This window comes from Python bivittatus, unplaced genomic scaffold (assembly GCF_059951505.1).
Source record: "Python bivittatus isolate LINGU-HERP-01145 unplaced genomic scaffold, Pbiv_v1 ctg000330_np1212, whole genome shotgun sequence".
Taxonomy (NCBI): Eukaryota; Metazoa; Chordata; class Lepidosauria; order Squamata; family Pythonidae; genus Python; species Python bivittatus.
Window position 1 is genome coordinate 21801380 of NW_028277058.1, and position 20160 is coordinate 21821539.

General features: G+C 36.1%; 1 protein-coding gene across 1 annotated transcript in view; it reads left to right on the top strand.

Moving 5' to 3' along the window:
- The window catches only part of TRHDE (thyrotropin releasing hormone degrading enzyme), a 259991-nt gene that overhangs the window by 48964 nt on the left and 190867 nt on the right, over positions 1 to 20160 (top strand). The window contains exon 3 of the mRNA XM_088141536.1: positions 13877 to 14003. Within this exon, the coding sequence (XP_087997662.1) occupies positions 13877 to 14003 (127 nt within the window). The remainder of the gene's footprint in view (positions 1 to 13876; positions 14004 to 20160) is intronic.

Sequence of the window (20160 nt, forward strand, 5' to 3'; positions counted from 1 at the left end):
AAACAAATCTGAAATACTGTATGGGTAATATATTCTAATATACCATTAAAAACTTGGGTATGCAATGTTTCACAGCATTATTTAATTTCTAGTCCAAATATGTCCTTGTTGGGCTTTAGAAATATTTGGTTAACACCAACCTCTTACCAACCAGTAAGAGGAAAAAAGACAAATGATGAATAATGAACAATACATTAAGTGATTACTGTAGATAATATATAGATAATATATCAAATTTAAACGTAAATTCTAAAACCCAAATTTCAGATGTGGGTCAATTTAATGTGTAGAATTTAGTCTAATATGGTTTCCAAATAAACTTGTATATCATTTTTTTTTTTAAAATATGCAGTTATTCTGGATGTTGAAGGATGTTCCCACAATTTAGTTAGGTATTATTCCATAGGGGAAATCAGATATTTTTTTCCAATAGAAAGTGAACGGAATCCTTGTCAACATATGCAAGACCAATTCAGTATGTACAGAAACCTTTAAGAGTTCTATGGTCTGCTGTATTGTCATAAGAATGAGATCACAGCAAGATTGAATCTTTTAAATTAAAGACAGATCTATTATAGTATAATTAGTGCCACTTGATTGCCTGTAAAAAACTCATAGCTTTTTGTGTGTGTGCATACTATAGTCTAAAAAGTATGTTGTCTTTCATGCTATTCTCATGAACTTCATTAGTGACACCAGCACTCAGCGGCTAAGGAGAAATAGAGACAAGTTTAGTGAGTAAGTTAACATTTAATTATATTTGGTGCATATGGACTCAGAGATTTTATAGGATTTTGAAGTCTATATGTATCTTGAGAACACAGGCTTTTTGTATTAACTTTTATATAGTTTGACAGGAAATAAATTATTAGTCTCTGATTCAAAATAACTTACTCCTTTTAAAAGCTGTCTAATAACATTTGAACCAAGAAAAAGATATATGAAAAGTTGAGACACATACAAAGACCTATGAGGGTTTGCTTACTTATGGATTCTTCAAGAGGTTTAGCTTAAAATCAATGCCCGTGAAAATTTGCGGGTTGCATTCTGAGTAACAGCTGTCTTTCAGGGTTTTATGTGGTTGCGTTACTGTTTTGCCCTTTATGGGGGAAAAATTCATAGGCAAATAGATCCTACGCCACGATTGTAGAGGGCAACATTGTTATACCTGCTGATGATGAAAGGATGACTACTTCATGTGTCTCTTGCTCAGTGAAAAATCTTTTTGTTCTTTGAAAGTGAATACTGTTGAAGTCCTCTGTTAGTATGTGTTACTGTTCATTAGGAAGTTGCATTATAGTGACAACATATCACTAGAACTGTTTTAGTGTAAAACACCAGTCAGTCAACATTAGGGCTGCTAGATGAGGGGAAAATAGTTCATAAGCATTGTGCATAAGTATTAATAAACTAGTGGTCATTTAAAAATGCTAACATTTTATTTGATTAGATGTTATTCTGAGATTTTGTTTATAAAGTAGTTGCTACACACACGTACAGTATTTGATTTAATTTTCATCCAACTTACTCTGAATTTTTCTCTAGAATGATGCTTATTCTTAAAAATAATGTCGCTTGTACTATAAAATATTACAAAATTCCACATTTGCTCTGTGAGACCACAAAAGAGAAAAATCTCCAAATATAATGGATTACTTAACATGACAAAGGCAGCTGTCTCAAACATAAACTCCCTGAAATAGCATGCTTCTCCCTTCCAAATCAGAAAGGCATTTTGGACCACAGTTGAAAGGCTGTAGAACTTTCTCTGGATTTCATTTGCAGTGATTGATGACTCTAAACAGCATCTTCTTTTGATGATTTCAGGAAGCAAAGATACTCAAATAACCACTTTTTCAATTATACAAGACATCACTCCCATAAATACACCCTTAGTTTGAGTTCTGTTTCCTTCAGCCCTTAGCTCTGGTCCTCCTACAATTAATATCCAGCTGCCAGCCACTGACCTGTTTCTATTTATTTATTTTTTTAAAAAAACTCTCAACCTGAATCTTCATTCCCATAGCAACTGTAACTAAGGCAGGTAGAACTGGCAGGCAGAATTGGCTTTGGATCCATTTGATTACATTTTAACTCCACACACAAGAACAGAAACATTACGTGTATAAATACACTCATTGCAAATATAGATAGAGGATTACAGAATTTGCAGTCGTCTTTTTGTGCCTTCTTCTTAGCTGCTGTGAAATTTTTACAAGTAAGTACTGTAAAAGTTAAAACTTCATTGTTTTGAGGCTGGATAAATTGGGATGGAATGGAATGGAGAGAAAATCATTATGAAAGAAAGGGATGGGATTTTTGTTTTAAAAAATGTTTTTATTATCCCACTTTCTGAATTGCCCTTACACCTGTGCACTGATAACATTCTTCAAATTCTGATGTAGCTGTTGACATTAGAAACGGATGTCATGTCAGTGGTACAAGAGTGGCTCAACCCCAAATTTGGATCCCTTTTTACCTTTTTGGAGGTTTCGGGAAAATTAAGGAGCAAAATTAATGTCTTAAGCTTTCCAAAATGAACCCAAAATGAGGTCTGTCCCTGCCCAGTTTTGCCCTATAACATGCCATGCAAAACCGGCAGTGCAAAACCTGCTCCCCCAGCTGACAGAAAATGTGCACCCCTTATCTACGTGGTCTCCAGACTTAAGCATTTGTTTGGATTGATAACCAGCCAGCATTCTTCAGACAAGAGCGGTAGTTGGGAGCTTGCGACAGAGCAAGTGAACAGGAGGACGAAAATGTATTTTGCAAGGAAGTTGGCAAATTTGTGGAATAATTGTATTTAAGGAGGGTTATTTGGCTAAATGTGTGAGGTTTTTTTTTTTCTGGCTAAATGAATCTCTGCTTGCATGCTAAACACATTGTTTGAGAGGGACAAGATCACAGCTACAGCTATTCACAACTGATTTGCTAGTGGGTAGAATCATATTCAACTACCAGCTCAGTCCTAGCTAGAACTCTTTGGAAAGAATATAGTGTTATGGCCCTGATTGATGAGTCAAACTTTGATTTGGAGGAGCAGAGATTGACAGGTTCTGACCTCAAGTACCCATGGGCTCTCAGATATCTGCAGTTGAGGTTCAGAAAGATTAGGACCTGTTGGAGAATGAGCTTCCAAGTCTGGAGCAGTCAGATAATCACCTGCCTATTGCAGAAGCACAGTAGCAGGCTGAGTCATCTAACCTAGAGTTTGAGGGAAAAAATCCTTGTTATTCAGAAAGTTCAAGCAAGTAGAACACAGATATCTCATGAGCTAATATTCAGTGAGTATCCTCAAAAGAAGGAGGTGTTTCTCAGGGAAATAGAAATGCCTGAGTCACTGCCATAAAAGAAGGGCTTGGGAGTCAAACTTCTGTTGGCAAATGGCTTTCCCAAATTGGGCCTGACCTCCTGAATGTTGCTGCTTTTGATTCCCAGACTGACCTTTGGGTTCGTACAAGACTCCAATCCTGTGCTGATTCCTGGATTTTGGATTTGTCTGCATGGAACTTTGGCTTCTTTTTTGTATATAATTTTTATTAAAGATTTTTAAAAATGAAAATAAAAACTAATACAAGAAAAGAAAAAGAAAGAAATCTTTCTTAAGAGAAAGCTTAAAGTGCAAGAAAGGAAAAAAATAAAAGAAAAATAGAAAAGAAAAAAGATGCAAAGAAGTAGCTTTTTTTTTTAACAGCAGTTATAATTATAAATTTGCCTCTTATTCTATGGTTACAACATCACTCTCTTCTATAATATATCCTGTCTTATTATCAAAACAATAAATCATAAGTTCATTTTTTTCTGTTTCACACAAAAAGTCTATAAGGGGTTTCCAATCAACAATAAATGTAGATATTGTTTTTTCTCTGATCAAAGAAGTCAATTTAGTCATCTCAGCAAGTTCCATCATCTTCACCAACCATTTCTGCCCTGTGGATAGTGCCAAATCTTTCCATCTTTGTGCATACAATAATCTCACTGTAGTTATCGTACAAAAACAGAGCTCCATGACTTTTTTACAGCTGTTTATCCATCAATCCGAATAGAAAAACCTCTGGTTTCAACTGAATATTAATGTTTAAAATCCTCTGAATCAGTGTATGTATTTGAATCCAGGATTTTCTACCTTTTTTTACACATCCACCAAACATGATAAAATGTCCCTTCTTGTTGTTCAAGAATCTTTGGCTTCTGAAATTCCTTGGTTTTTTTTTCATGATCTCTCACATTCCTGCACTCTGGTGAGATTTATAGCTGCCATAAAGAACTCTGATCTAAGTCTGACCTCCTGCACTTATAATTACTGGCACAGGACACAGAGGCATGACCAGAGCCAGAGAACAGGAGGCAATACAAGCAAGGAGAAGAGGGGGAGAGCACACTGACCTCTCACCTCTAGAAATTAAGCATAAGGTGAGTTTAGCGACTGGAAAAATCCAATGACCTCTGCTTTGTAAAAGTATATTGTGGGCACTATTTTTCAGTTTCAACATTTTCTGAAGAACAAAACCTAGTTTTCAACAGTAATTAATATGAAGGTAGGGAAAAGTCATCGGGTGGTTTTCAGTTTATTGCATAGGTATACATGTTGTACTTAGTGCAATGAGCTCTTGATTCTTGGGAAACAAGTCCATTCCTTGAAACCAAAGTCCCAGCTAAGTTGGTAATGCTTAGTGATCAAGAGAAATATGTAGATGAGACCCTCTGGGTTGCAATGGCTTTGCCCCTTTTCCAAGGTTACAGCTCCTTTGCTGTCAGGGTAAACAAGGGCCTTGGGGAAAGAATACATCATTAATGGGGGATTGTGATAATTAGGAGATGAAAAGGAGACACAATGGTAAAAAAAAAAAAGGTATGCCAGCATTACTTGTAAAAGAACATGGTGTATAGGTATTTTTGGAGAAATGTTCCTCACTAAGGTTCATTTAGTAACGGAGACCAGGAACACCTGTCTATTGAGGCACAAATTGTTTATTATGGTACTGGAGATATATGCTAATTAGAATATATATCGGATACAGTAGTGCATATTTGATTTGCCATGTGATTAGTGAAAACAAGATAATTAGAATCATTAAAATGAGGTAACAAGGGTGGTACTACAAAGACAATGGTGTACTGAGAAGATAAAGGATTTTTTTGGGGGGGTGGAATAAAGGTTACTGTGATGTGTCATTTTCCCCTAACTGATATTTTCTTTTGGTTTTGTTTCCCAGAGCTGTTTTTGCCAATATCCTTTTACAGTTTAATCAACATTCTTGTATCTAAATATTTTATGGTTGAGATGAACGTTTTATTTTCTGTGGGAAAGTTGTTTTGAGGAGGGATGATATAGTAGCATCTTCAAAAGCTCCATAAAAGGTATCCCATGGCCCATCATCCCTCCAACCAAACTAAGAACAGTCAGGTCTCAAAAAAGGTTATAAAATCTAATGTACTAGAAAACATTCAAAGACTAAATTCCTCCACAGATTCACTAAGGGTGGCAATATTTGCCTCAAGTGTAAATTATATTTAGTGTTAGGCTATCATCTGCCTGATCAAAATGCTGAGAAATATGTTATAATGGTGAAAGAAATCAGGGAGGTATCAAAGGAGAAGTATTGTATTAAATGGGGACTTCAGTTATCCTTACATAGACTGACCCAGCCTCAACAAAGAAACCCCACTTACAGATAATCTAAATGCCTGGACCTTAGAACAGTTGTTTTGAAACCAGCCTGAGGGGAAGCAACCCTAGACATAGCCTAGAGTTGTGACCATGAACTAGTGTGAGATGGAAGTGTTGTGGAATTGATAGGAAACAATGGTCATAATGCTGTTATATTCAGCATACATGCAAATGGGAAATGCCAGGAAGGTCTAGCACAATCACTTTAACTTCAAAAGGGGAAACTTCTAAAAAGTGAAGGAACTAAATATGGCTCCATTGGTGCTATTGACTCTTTGAGGATGGATAAATTGTACAAACCATCAACTTAAAAAAATATTATTTTATTATAACTTATAATAAAATCAAGAGATCTTAGCATACATTTTCATTTCTGGTGCTTTCCTGATGTTTTTAGAGTATAAGTCCCCAAATCCCCACCCAATATGGGCAGTGGCCATTGATTGACAGCTTAGGTACTGTCAAGTTAGTGTCATCATTTAGGAACTAACATAGATATTCTTTAGGGTGATCTGTCTTCTTCCTGGCCTTTCAGTGATGTACCCATCACCACTGTAATTCAGTCTATTTACCTTGCTGCTGTTCATCCTCTTTTTCTCTTTCCTTCTCCTTTTCCCACTCATAATGTGGTCTTTGCATAATGTGTCCAAAATATGATAATTTGAGCCTAATTGTGTCTCAAGTGAGAACTCTGGAATGATTTATTCTATGAGCCATTTTTTTGTTTTTCAGGCTATCCATGATATTCTCAAGAGTATTTTCAATTACTGGAGTCCAGAAGTGTAAATCTTCTTTCTATCCTCCTTCTTCAGAGTCCAAATTTTGCATCCATAGACTTCCACATGGAAAACCATTACCAGCACAATTCTGAACTGTGTAGATATAAACAAATCACAGCATCTGAATATCTTTTTCAAGGCCTTCATTGGTACCCTACCAAGTGGTAATCTGTGGCATGTCTTTTGGTTCCATTGTTGTTGATAGTCAATCCTAAAAGACAAAATAAGTCCACTACCTCAAAATCTTCATTTTGTTTTCTAAGGTTGGTTGCTGTTTTGTCATTATTTTAATCTTCTTTATATTTAATCATTGTTCCATTTCTTCACTGTGTTCCTGATTTTCATTGCTAGAGTTTGCAGAGCCTTTGCGTTTTACAGTGGTACCTCGGGTCACTTAATTCGTTCCGCGACTCTGGTCGCGACCCGAATTGGTCGCGACCCGAATCAAATTTTCCCATAAGGTTCAATGTAATTACCGTTACATTGTTAATCCGTTCTGAACCATATGTATTTTTTTTTTAGACCACAAAAATATGAAACAAAATACAGTACAGTGCAGTACGAAGAGAGAGAACGCTTACCTTGCTCGAGGCGACTTCTGGCATGGAGGACAGGAAGGCGGGTGGGGAGGTGGTTATTGCTTGGAAGGAGAGTCTCCCTCTCTACAGGAAGCCACGACCATGTGTCACAGGAGGGAAAATGGCTGCGGATCCTGTTCGTCACCCGATACGGAGTTCGCGGATGGAAACAAAATTTTGCGAACGGTGCTGTTCGTGACCCGAATTGGTCGTGAACAGAAGCATTCGTGAGCCGAGGTACCACTGTAGTGTCATCAGCACAGTAGAGATTATTGAGGTTTTTTCCTCCATTTTTAAACCATGCTAATCTTCTTCCACTCCAACTTCCCTTAATATATATTCATTGTATAGGTTGAATAACTAAGGAGAAAATATACAGCTTTATCTCATTCTTTTGCCAACTTGGAGCCAGTCTATTTCACCATGTTTCCTCTGGACTTGGTTTCCTGTCCTGTGTATAAGTTTCACATGAGACAATAAGATGTTCTGGGATTCCTATTTTCCTAAGGACATTCTGCAACTTGACATGTTTGACACAATCAAAAGCTTTTCTGTAGTCAATGCAGTACACATTGGCTTCTTTTTGCTATTCTTCTAATACAGTCTTTCTCATTATATGTTCAGTGTTCAGGATGAATAAATAAAGAAATAATATGCAGCCTTGTTTCACTCCTTTGATTGTTTGGAGTCAGCTTGTTTTGCCATTTTCCTTCTGGACTGTGGCTTCCTATCCTGTGTAGAAATTTCTCATGATGTGAAGGAATGTAGATCTAACCTTGGGGATAGTGAAGGAATGAGCAAACCATTAAGGGGAGACTTTAAAAAAAGATTACACTGCCCTGAAAAATAGGAAAGTATGAGGAAGAAACTCAAAGTGACCCCACTTTGATTTTGTTTAGTATAAGATGGGACAAAGAAAATCTTCAATAAGCTTTTAAGATTCTATTATTACCATATTACAATAAAGACCATTCCTGGAATCGTCTGTTTCTTGACCTTGCCCACCTCAAAGACCTCACACATGAGGGCAATAAGATGTCCTGGGATTCCTATTTTAGTAAGGACATTCCACAGTTTGACATGATTCACACAGTAGTCTTTCTGTAGTCAATGAAACACTTGGTATTCTTTGGCTTTCATGATTGTCCAGCATGTATCAACAATAATGTCTTTTGTCCCTTGGCATTTTCTGAAATAACCTTCAGCGTCTAGCGTTCCCCTTTCCATGTAGGACTCTAATCTACATTGGATGAATGTAATTAGGATTTTTTTTTTTGATAGCATGTGAAATTAATGGTATTGTGCAATAGTTTGCACACTCTGTTAAGTCTCCTTTCTTAGGTATTAGTACGTAGACTGACCACTTCCAATTTTTGGTTACTAGGTAATTTTCCAGATTTGCTAGGTATTCCATCAGTTCCTTTAGCTTTCCAGCTTGTTATGACCAGACTGCTGAATGAAATTTATCTTCTGGTACTACAGGTTCTTGTAAATAGGGAATATCTTCTCAGGTATCTTGGATATTGACATCCCTACTATATAGAATTTCAGTATGTTCCATCTATTTGTTCTTCTTTGAAACAGTTAATATCTGTCCACTGACATCCTTTAGCATGCCGACTTGAAGTTGGAACCTTCTGAGTTCAGAGATCTTTTTGGAAACATCCCTTGCTTTTCCGTGTCTGTTTCCATTTCATTGTCTGATTCTTGTCTCTTCCAACAACTCTCTGAAATTCTCTCTTACATTCCTTCCCGAGATTTTTGTCTTTTTTTTTTTTTTTGCTTTGGCTTCTTTTTTGTTCTTGGCAGTTCCCATTGTCTGTTCTGGCAGTCTCTTTTCACATTTATCCTTAACAACTTCTTTGATTTCATTCCACAGTTCCTTGGCTTCCATATCATTGAGGTTCAGGATTTCAAAGTGGTTCCTAATATCCTGTTTGAAAATGTTGGGCATATTAGTATATCCAGTGGTTGTACCTATTGGGAATTCTGTGAATTGTTCTGAGATTGCTGCAAGACATATTTATTTACTAATTTGTTTGATTTATATTTGCAATGGCATGTGGGAATGACCTTGGGAGACAGGAAAAGGAGCTACAGACTTAGACAGTGGTCAAACAAGCAGCAACTATGTCTGCAGAAGGAATGGGGGTGTGGCAAACATCTCAGAAGAGACCCTCCCTAGTTTCTTGGAGTACTTTCTTGTAAAGGCAAGAGGGGAGAGATGTACTTTCAGACATGCAAGATTCTGTTAATGTAACCTTACAATAAAGTTAGAGCTGTTACTTTTGGGTGTGCTTCTTGTCTGGACTATCTCGCAAGACTGACATCTTTACATAGTGTGTACATAGTGCTCTTACCTCCAATTTTCTCCTACAGCAACCATCCTATTAAGTACTTTGGGCTGAAAAAGAATGACTACCCAAAGTTACTCTTTGAAATTGTGTGGCTGAGTATGGAACTGAATTTGAGTATTTCTGTTCTAGTCCAACACCTTAGTCATTACCCCAAATTGGCTTGATCAGGAATGGCTGCTCTGTAAACTTCAAGTACAAAACAAAATAATTGATTACTGCTTTACCTTCCCCCCCCCCCCCGCAAATGTGTACAGTTGTGGACTGTGAGTATTACATGCCACAAGGATAATAGAGGTTGGTAGGCATGCAGCCTAAAATTTGCATGTTCCTTGGCATGCTCCTTGGCTTATAGTAGAGTCAAGGAAGCTGTAGCAAAGGGGCTGTAGCAAGCACTGAGATAGTGCAGTGATAATTTTGGACTTGATTTGTGGCACTTTTAACAGGATTGACATTCAGTAATACAGATTTTTAAGCACATAGTATGAATCCAGATGAATATTCTGGATTTGGCTGTCACTCACGCTAGCTGTATACATATTGATTGTTATTTAACTCTCAAGTAAACAAATAGGATTTGAGTTGGCAATGGATCAAGAAAGGGATAAGAAATAATAGAGGAGAGTTCTATAAAATGTCAACCAAATAAGGAGCCACTATAAAAAATGCAAATTCTGTGCCAGCAATAATTAGGAAATAGATTATAAATATAATAATTCTCATATAATAATGACCTTATATCAATTTCTGGTATGGTCTATTTTAGATTGCTATACCTGGACTGCAAAAATCTAGAACAACCACTACAGAGACAGAAAATGCAGTGATGCTGCCTAATGGGAGTCTGGAGGTTTGCAGCCTCCCCATTTTGTAACATCATTCAGAAATAATATTAGAAAGCTAAAAAAGGCAACTAAAATTAGTAGGGGAAAACAGCAGTTCCCTTATGAAGAAATATTTTAGAATTTTTATTGTAGGAAGAAATTGGGCAAAGTGTGAACATTATAAAGGTATTTCAAATTATGCCTACCATGAAAAATCGCCTCTGTCACAGAATTAGAATTTGAGATCATCCCTTGAAGCTAAATTCATAGAGATTCAGGACCAAAGAGAAGAATATTTCTTTATTCAACACATAGTAAAAATGAAATTCACTGCATCAGATTATTAATTCACCTGCTTGCAGTTGATTAGATAAAATTCTAGAGAATAGAGCTATTAATAGTTTCTAATTTGCAGTAGTGCCCAACCCCTTAAATCTAAGGCAGCATTTCTAACATTCCTGGTACTGGGGTGCAACAATCCAAGAAAGTTATTGCCCTCATACCTTGCTTGAAATGCAGTCACCTGGTTGCCAACTGTGAGACAGTGCTGGATCAGAAAGGTCTTTGACCTGATCAAACAGAGCTCATCCAGTATATCTGCATCCTACCCAGAGATGTAGACTAGATTGGAAAATATTCCCATAACAATGAGACAGATTCCAATTAGCATATTCATTTAAAGATCTAGTTTGCAAATTGCTGTTATTTAATGTGAAAAAATTAAACCTAGCTTGTTTAAGAGGTCTGAACAGTACATTAAAGAAGCGTTGAAGCATAAAAAAAACTTTATCAGAAGGTTGGAAGGAATATTGAATATTCCAATTCAAGGTGTTGGTTATTACCTTTAAAGCCCTACATGGCATGGGACCAGGTTACCTAAGGGACCGCCTCTCCCCTATGACTTCAACCCGTCCCACCCGATCACACAGAGAGTGACCCCCTCAGTAAAAGAACTCCGATTAGCGGGGTCCAGAAGGCAGGCCTTCTCTGCGGTAGCCCCCGCTCTTTGGAACAATTTGCCCCTTGGAGGTGCGATTGGCCTCCTCGCTCCTGGCCTTCCAAAGGACCTTGAAGACCTGGCTCTGTCACTTGGCCTGGGGTGGGGAGGGAATACCTCAAGCAGGGAGATGGCTAGCCCCATAGTGGCTGGCTGTCCCTGGCCTGATTTCCCATCTCCTTGGATTTTCCTTTTTTAGTATTGTTCTTAATTCTAGATGTATTATGTATTTTATATATATTTATAGTTTTAATGTTAGGGTTAGGGTTGTGGGGGGGATGGGTGGGGGAGAAATCCAACAAATAAATAAATCCAACAGATAAATAAATATTGGGCAACAGGCAATAAAACAGTAACACCTCATAAAACTTTGGAATTGCCAACTTAACTTGAAGGGGGAAATTTTCCAAAGAAAAATTTGATGCTGGCAAATTTTCTGCAGAAAAATTTTCATCTGTTTTTCTGCTTCTAATAACAAAAATGTGAGAAATGATTAAAATATAGACCAAAAGTAGTCAACATGGCACCAATAGATACTAATGTGTACCCAGATCCTTCCCTTGGTGTCTACTAGGCTCCCTATCCCATCTAATTTTTTTAAAAAAACTAATTAATAATAAATAGGAAGCTGGTGAAGAATTTTGGAGGTCAGCTAAAAGCCCCTAATCCAGATATCCTTTCCCAAGGAAATTAAAACTGTCAGTTCAGCCATAAACATTTAGAAGGCCAAGGAATGCTGATAAGCTGGGAAAAGATACCGAGAGGTGAGCATATCACTGGCAAAGCAAATTAAAGTAACTGCCTAGAAAAACTTGGTTCATGAAATACTGCCTCTCTGTTTTTTCAAAATCCCTCTGTCTTTGTAGCCCTGCCTCATTATCTCATAGTTTCACCCTAAGGCCTGACTGGCTTCACTAAGCACATGACATATTGTATCCAATTAAATCCTTGCTGTTGTCCATACACAAATATCTTGATGTTCTACCCAATCACACATATACTGTAATTTGCATACATCTATAAGGAGGGACTGTAACCTCTTTACACCTGTCTTTTCTTCCAGCACTGTGAATAACCAATTTGTGCTTCAGTATAATGTGTCTTGGTCTCCAGTTCAGATGCATCCCTGGGAAAATTCTCCTACACTGGCATGTTCAAAGCATGCCTTTAGTTCCTACTGGGATGGCAGAAAGACAACTTACTTTTTGGCAAATAGACGTTTTCTGATTACCACCTTCACCATGACAGTATTCTTGTGAATAGGCAACTCTCCTATGGCAGCCATTTTGTGAATGTGGCTACCTCATGATTTTAAAATTTCAAATGTGTTTCTGATCCAAAAAAGTTGACTAGCTCTATTAATAGTTATATAGAAATGGTTTGAGATACAATTAAAAAAAAAAAGATTTTCATAGTTCTGCTGTATTCCCCAAAGGTGGAAAGACATTTTTTTCCACAGAATTTTTGCTTTTTATTCATAAATAAATTGTATTCTATGTGTTGTATAATCACTTCTATTTAGCCCCATCTACAAGTAAAAGCAACCAAATTAATCAGGATCTTACCAGGTCATAAAAGCTTCAAATTATACTCAAACTGGAAGTTGTGGCTTGTTTATCTAACCTTCCAGAATTTGAAGCCAGCACTTGAAGATGAGTTTTGGATCCACACTAATAAGTCAGCATCTGCTTTTGGACATAATGATGATCAATTTCTGCTAAGTTAGCTTCTTCAGTTTGCATGACGAGCCAAGAAAATGGTGATAATTGGGCAGCAAATGCTAACATACTTTAGAAGAACAATGGTGTATTGTTTTTGCACACATGACCTTTGTAATGAATGGATATATAGTACTGTGCAAAAGTTTTAGGCAGGTGTGAAAAAATGCTGTAAAGTACGAATGCTTTCAAAAATATATATTGTAATTGTTTATGTTTATCAATTTACAAAATGCAAAGTGAGCAAACAGTAGAAAAACACAAATCAATATTTGGTGTGACTACCCTTTGGCTTCAAACCAGCATCAATTCTTACACTTGCACACTTTGTACACTTGCACAAAGTCAGAGATCTTGTAGGATTAGGGTCAGGTGTATGATTAACCAATTATACCAAGCAGGTGCTAATGTTCATCAATTTCATTTGTAGATGGACTTTAGGAATGTTAAGTTGTTCATGTGTAAGCTTTTAACAGGTTGCCTAAAAGAGCTTATTTTGCTCATCAAAAAGAACTATTACAAGGACTGGATGACTGATTATATTACTGATTTGGTCTCCTAATACTATCAAAGCTTGATAGATGCTTTTAATTTACTATGAACCTCTCTTCTGTTAAGCCACTTTGACTTCTTTATATTTATAGAGGACAAAGAACTATTATGCTGAAACTTTGTGCCTTCCCCCCAAAAAATCTATGTAAGCAATATTCATATTTGGTACAACATGTATTAAAATTGGTGTAATTGGCACTATATAGAATATATCATACAGTTCTTAGGGAGGGGCAATTTTAGCATTGTTTACGTTTAATTGTGAAAATGTATTATTACAATTAAACAATCTATTCTGGTATGTTAGGATTATGATAGAAAATATGTAAAGAAAGATCCAACACTGATTACTCCAGCATTCCTGAAAACATAATGACCAATCTTTTGTTTTGTTTTCCAACAGGTCCGACTGTATGCAAGACCTGATGCCATTAGAAGAGGATCTGGGGACTATGCTCTAAACATTACACGGCGATTAATTGAGTTCTATGAAGATTACTTCAGAGTACCCTATTCCTTGCCAAAATTAGGTAAGCTTTTACAGATAAAACAGCTTATTAACAGGAATAGAATGGATAGCTATCGCTATAGGTTGAAGGAAGTCAAAATATAATGTTTGGGTCTTCAGAACATGCAACTTAATGAAAAAGAAATTTACAGGCTTCCCACCCTTTCCAAATCCCACCACTATCTGCATTTTCAGGTGAGTCTTTTTGGAAATCTGGTGGGGAAGGCTGCTCTAAGCAATGTGCCTGTGAAAGTGTTATGAGAGTAGAGATTTTGCTTCAGTCTAAGGCAGGATTTCTCAACCTCAGCAACATGCTGGCTGGGGAATTCTCGGAGTTGAAGTCCACACATCTTGAAGTTGACAAGGTTGAGAAACCCTGGTCTAAGGAATTATCTCCCTTCCCCATCAGGCTGTTGCACGTCACACAGATCATGTGGAGAATCTTTCAGATTTGATGGTAGTGGCAAGTAAGAGCAAGATAAGAAACTTTCATTCTATCAATATTCTTCTTAATACTTTTATTATAATAGTTTAATAGTACATCTATTAGAAAGTACAAATTTAGCACACAGCTTATTGAAGTGAATTACTTCAAGCTTACTTCATAGTTCATTGAGCCAAAGCTCCAAACTATATATTCTTTATTTTTACTAATGCTTTTTTCTCATCTGCAAGGAAAAACAAAACAAAACCACATAGTGTAATTATTGCATATTCCATACTTATGGGGTCAAGATCTAGGAAACCTGTTATTCAGCGGACCTACCTGATCACAGGTGTTTTCTGATGTTCAACCCCAAGGCTTTTTTGTTCTGGAATTCAGAGCTTCCTTCTTTAAAACACATGTCTGCCAGGTACCATCATACCATCATTCTTAACCTATGACTAATGGTGTGGCAGACATTACACTGATTGGTAATGTTGCAAATGGACAGTTTAAGCATTTTTATAAAATGTGGTTTATCACTTTGGAGATTGATATGTACTATGCATAAGTTTTTGTTCATAAATGTTGGTCATAAAATTGCACTGAGTCTTAGAGAGGCAGAAAAAAAATCTACTAGCAGTGTCAGAAACATAGTATTTTTGTAACTTGAAAAAAGAAATTTATATTTAGAACTTTAGATAACTAATACAATTATTATCACAGTTTCATTGTTTATGTTTCAGTTAAGTGTAGCCTTTCAATGTATTCTCTAGACAACCTTTCTCCAGGGTCCTCCAGCTGTTTGGGGAATATAATTCTTAAAATTCCCAGTCATATTCCCTAGAAATTTTAACTATTGCAACCTCAGCACTATTAGAAGGCATCAAGTTAAATTAATTATTTATTTAGTGTATTTTTATACTGCTTCCTAAGTTCAAGGCATTTTGCATTATAGATTTTCCGCACAACAGTTATACAGATAAATGTTTATGTAATACATGGTTTGCCTAATCTGAAAAGTGATGTCTTATCTATTCTGATGAGATTGCTGTCCTTCTGATGCAGTGATGGGGAACCTGTGGTCACTCAGATGTTGATAGTTCTGGAATTCCTCATTGCCATGTTTTAATTCGAAAACATCTGAAGAGCTACAGCTGTCATGCCTGTTCTAATATATCAAATTGGCAGTTGGATTTCTGATTCTTTTAAATATCAAACTATGGCAGAAATGTCTTTTATCAGCTGTAACTGATATATACTAGCTTTGACCTCTTTAGGCTCCCTTCTGTTATCTGTGCTCTGGTAATATCAAGGTTAGGCTGTCTGGAATAGTGACTGCATTTGAAAGCTACTTATAGCTATGTTTGGTGCATAGATTCTGCACCTAAATTATTGTTTAGCACTGTCAGTCAAAACATTTTACCAGTTTTAAGATGACTTCATCAACTTCCTTATAATTTACAGAGTTCAAAGTGCTTGTCTTGTAATAAATGTTCATTTATGAATTCAAAGTGTCATATCAAACTTTTAAAGCATAAGCCTGGAAATAGGGCCTTTGAACAACTTCTTAAGTTAATCTTCTCCAACCTGGTGTAATCCAGATATTTAACATACAATTGTTGTCATCTTAAACAAATCAAGGACACCTGCTTGGAGAAAACTTTCTTCATGATAACATATGCAAAACAAGTTTTACCAAATTATTTCTGGTCTGGAGATTGCTGTCATGATCCTTTCTGGATGTTGAATTTTTTTCAGTCATTTATATTTAATCAGCATTTTTTCTTGTGACGTCCTATTTTCTTAAATAAGAATGTGAGAAGCAGTGGTGAAGTTTAGAGTTTCAGAATAACTTCTCACATTCATTTCAGTAAAGTATTTCTCTGTATTTGTGGCATAGTAATTTCACTGAGGTTAAAACAACAACTATTTTATCTAAGTAGAATATAATAAATGTTCCATTTTTTTTCAAATTGAGCAACATCATATATATATATATATATATATATATATATATATATATAATGATATATATATAACAAATATATATATACATGTATATATATAACAAATATACATGTTATTTGTATAAAGAGAGCCAGTTGGTGTAGTCTAGAGGCATCAGGTTTGAAACCGGGAGACTGTGAGTTCTAGTCCTATCTTATGCACAAAGCCAGCTGACCTTGGGCCAGTCAGTCTCTCTCAGCTGTAGGAAGCAGTGCAATGGCAAGCCACATCTGAAATCTTGCCAAGAAAACTGCAAGGACTTGTCCAGGCAATCGCCAGGACCCAACAATAATTCAAAGGGACAAAAAAAATATATATCTTATTTGATTCATTTGCTTCTATAAAACTGATGCTTAAGGAGGTTCAGCTTTATGCTTTTTTTTTTTTGTCCCTTTTATGGGGACAATAAATATGTTAAAAATATTCTCATACTTGCTGGCCATTCCCTCTAAGCTCCCATGCTGAGCAAGGAAATCTGGGTAGGAATTCTGAACATATTTGCTTAAAAGAGAATGGAAGGTTGATTGGGAACATGCTTTATTGGGGATAAAATGATTAATTCTAATAATGCAGATGATTTTGGTTGCATTCAGGTTACAAACAGAAACTGCTTCAGACTTAGCCTCTCAGTATGGGAAGGATAGGGGTGGAGTTTTGCAGCTTGGCCCCTTCTGAATATGTTCCTGAACCTCATCAGAATATAGTAGATACAATACCTACCTAGAATATCTGGTTACCTAAACCAGTATATGGTAACTGTTTACAGGTAATGGTTCCTACTTCAGACAGAGAAATAGGGAAAAATAACTTAAGAATTATGCTCTGCATTTAAAGAATATATTTTAAATCAGAAGAACAGGATGTAACTTTTCAGACCTAAAAATATTCTAGTTAATCTATAGAATATTAATTGCATAAAATAATTTTTATGGATAATATATGAAAACTAAATTTTAACTTAGAAGCGACTTAACCTACACTCAAATGATAATTCTTTTGTGTGTTTTGTTTTGAGAAAAAGGACATGGGGAATATCAATCTGTTTTTGAGAATCACATTCTTGTCCTCAAAGAATTCAGACTGTGGTGTGAAGGAATACAACATTTTTAATTGAATTAATTTATTGATGTTTTAGGTATATAAATATCCTGTCTATCAGAATGATCAGGGAGTACTCTAACATTATTGCAAGGATCAAACATATTATGAAAATTTGGTCAACTGTAGAGACATATGCTAGTTGGAGATAATAATTGCTAGAAGCTGCTATTCCAGGGGAACTCTGGATTAGACAAGCGTGGAAAAGAATAAAGAATAAAGGGCACACATATCACCATTCACTAAAGAAAATCCCATCAGGGATCTCTTTTAAAATATTTTCTTATTAAGATTTTTTTTAGTTTATTCTGTGGCAAACATATTGTATGAAAATGAGATATGAGCCTGTACAAACATAAATACTCTTGTAATTTAATACAGTACATCTTTCTTTTACTCTTTCAGTTCCAGTAAGATAAGTTCAGGTATTTAGTTATCAATTGGAGGAAATATTCAGCCTTATTTAAGAATATTACTATTGTCGTACAAAAACTTTGTTAAAAGACTGGGCCTCATGAAATGTTTCAATACGAAAAAGTCTTGTGCCAGAAGCCAAGAGAAAGGATATAAAGAGTTTAATCAAGCTGTCTTGATTACTCAACCACTGTCTTGAACACTTTAGAAGCTATAGTATTATTTCTGATTTCTCCCTTTCAAATTTATGTGGATACATACAGGGGTGGGATACCGAACTCTTTTATTAAAATTGAATAAATTAGGTTATTCTCAGAGATAATGTGCAAAAGAAAAACCTAGAAGAGGTCAGAAAGACTTGTGTCAGCTTTCCAGGTCTCTAGAAAATGTTGCTGAAGAGACTGGAACGCTTTTTGTGGTCTACAAGGATATTTGTATCCTTTTAATGTGTACTACTGCCAAGCCAGGTCTCCTCCATCCTACTCAAGTGCCTTTTTTTTTTTTTTACCCAATATAGAATTTTAGATATCTCTTTGTTAAATTCTATCCTATTCATTTCAGTCCACTGCTCACATCTGTCTAGATCTTTCTGAACCTTCTTTCTCTCTCCTCTAAAGTATAGTCAACCATCCCAGCTTTGGGTCATCTGTAAATCTGATAACATCCACTCAATTCTCTCCTCCATCACTGATTAAAAATTAATGAATAGTGCAAGGTCCAGGACATAACACTTTATATTTCCCTCCTACTTGAAGTGGAACCATTACCAAGGGTTCTTCAGGTATGTTTTTTCAGCCAGTTGTAAATCCACCTAACAGTATCTTCTAGCCATTTTATTAAAGGTTTTGCTAAGGTCTAGGGGTACACTGTGTTTAGCTCTACAGCATTTCCTGTGTCTACTAAACTAGTAACTCTATCAAAGAAGAAGATAATATTAGTTTGACACAATTTGTTTGCAACAAACTTCTGCTGGTTCCTCTTAATTGTAGTATGCCTTTTCAAGTGTTCACAAACAAGCTGTTTAGTAATCCATTGAAGGACCTTGCCAGTATAGATGGCAGGTTGATAGGAGTGTAATCTTTTTCTTGAAGTTGAGGACAACACTTGCTTTCCTCTAGTCTTCTGAAGCCTTGCTAGTCCCCAGTGGTTCTTCAGTCATCTGTGCTGGTTCCTTTAGTATGCTAGGGTGTAATCCATCTTATTGTGGAAACCTGAATTCATTTAAACTAAGTTCTCTCTTACCCTTTCCTTATCCATCCTAAGCTATGGTTTCCTTCTTTTCACAGCTGCATAATGATGGTCAGCTAGGGCTCCATTTCCCATCTGAGACAAAATGGATGCCAGATAGAAGCAAAGAAGTTATTCTTGCTATCCTCCATTGTTAATTCACCACTTTCTTTTCCCAACATTCTTTGTTGTTTCTAACATACAGAAAGAAGCCTTTTTTGGTTGTTTTTGACATCTCTCACAGGCTTCAACTGATTCTAAGATTTAGCCTTTCTGATATAATTCCTACACTTTTTGGAATTTTTCTTGTGTATTTATACTGTTCTTGTATTTTCTTTGGTTATGTGCCCCTCCTTGTTTTTATACATTTCCCTTTTTTCTCTTCAGCATTTTAGAGAGCTTTGTGTTTATCCACGCTGGACTTTTTAGACTTCTCCCACTTTTCCTTGTATGAATTGTTAGTGATAGAGAGATATTCATGAGGCTTTCCATGCTTCCTAGATACTTTCCTCCTCAGGATTTCAAGCCATTGGACTTGACCTCTCTTCCTTAGAGTTAATCGCTCTTGGCTGCACTTTACACAAGGCTCTCCTGAAAGTGTGCGAGAGAGAGAAACAAGGAAGAAATATTGAATGTTGACTGATAGAGAATGGTATTGTGGAAACTGGCTGGTGAATAGCTCCCTACTTGGAAGGAGGAGGAGCACAGGATCTGGGGTATATTCTATTCAAGTGAAATCAATTCAATTATTATTAATTAGTTACATAGTTGTCATCTAAACAATGCCTGCATATCCATTTTTTTTTTGTGCGTAACAAACATAGCTACCTAGGTTTTTTCCAACTTAACAAAGCTTGTGTGTGATTCTTTCACTACCTCTTGGGGAATGGAGCACTCCCAACTTCTGAAAGAATAGAAGTGCACTTATATTTTATTTAAGTATAATTAGATAAAACAGTTTCTGTCCTGAAAATTCAAACATGTGAACAAAGTGATGGTTGAAAGC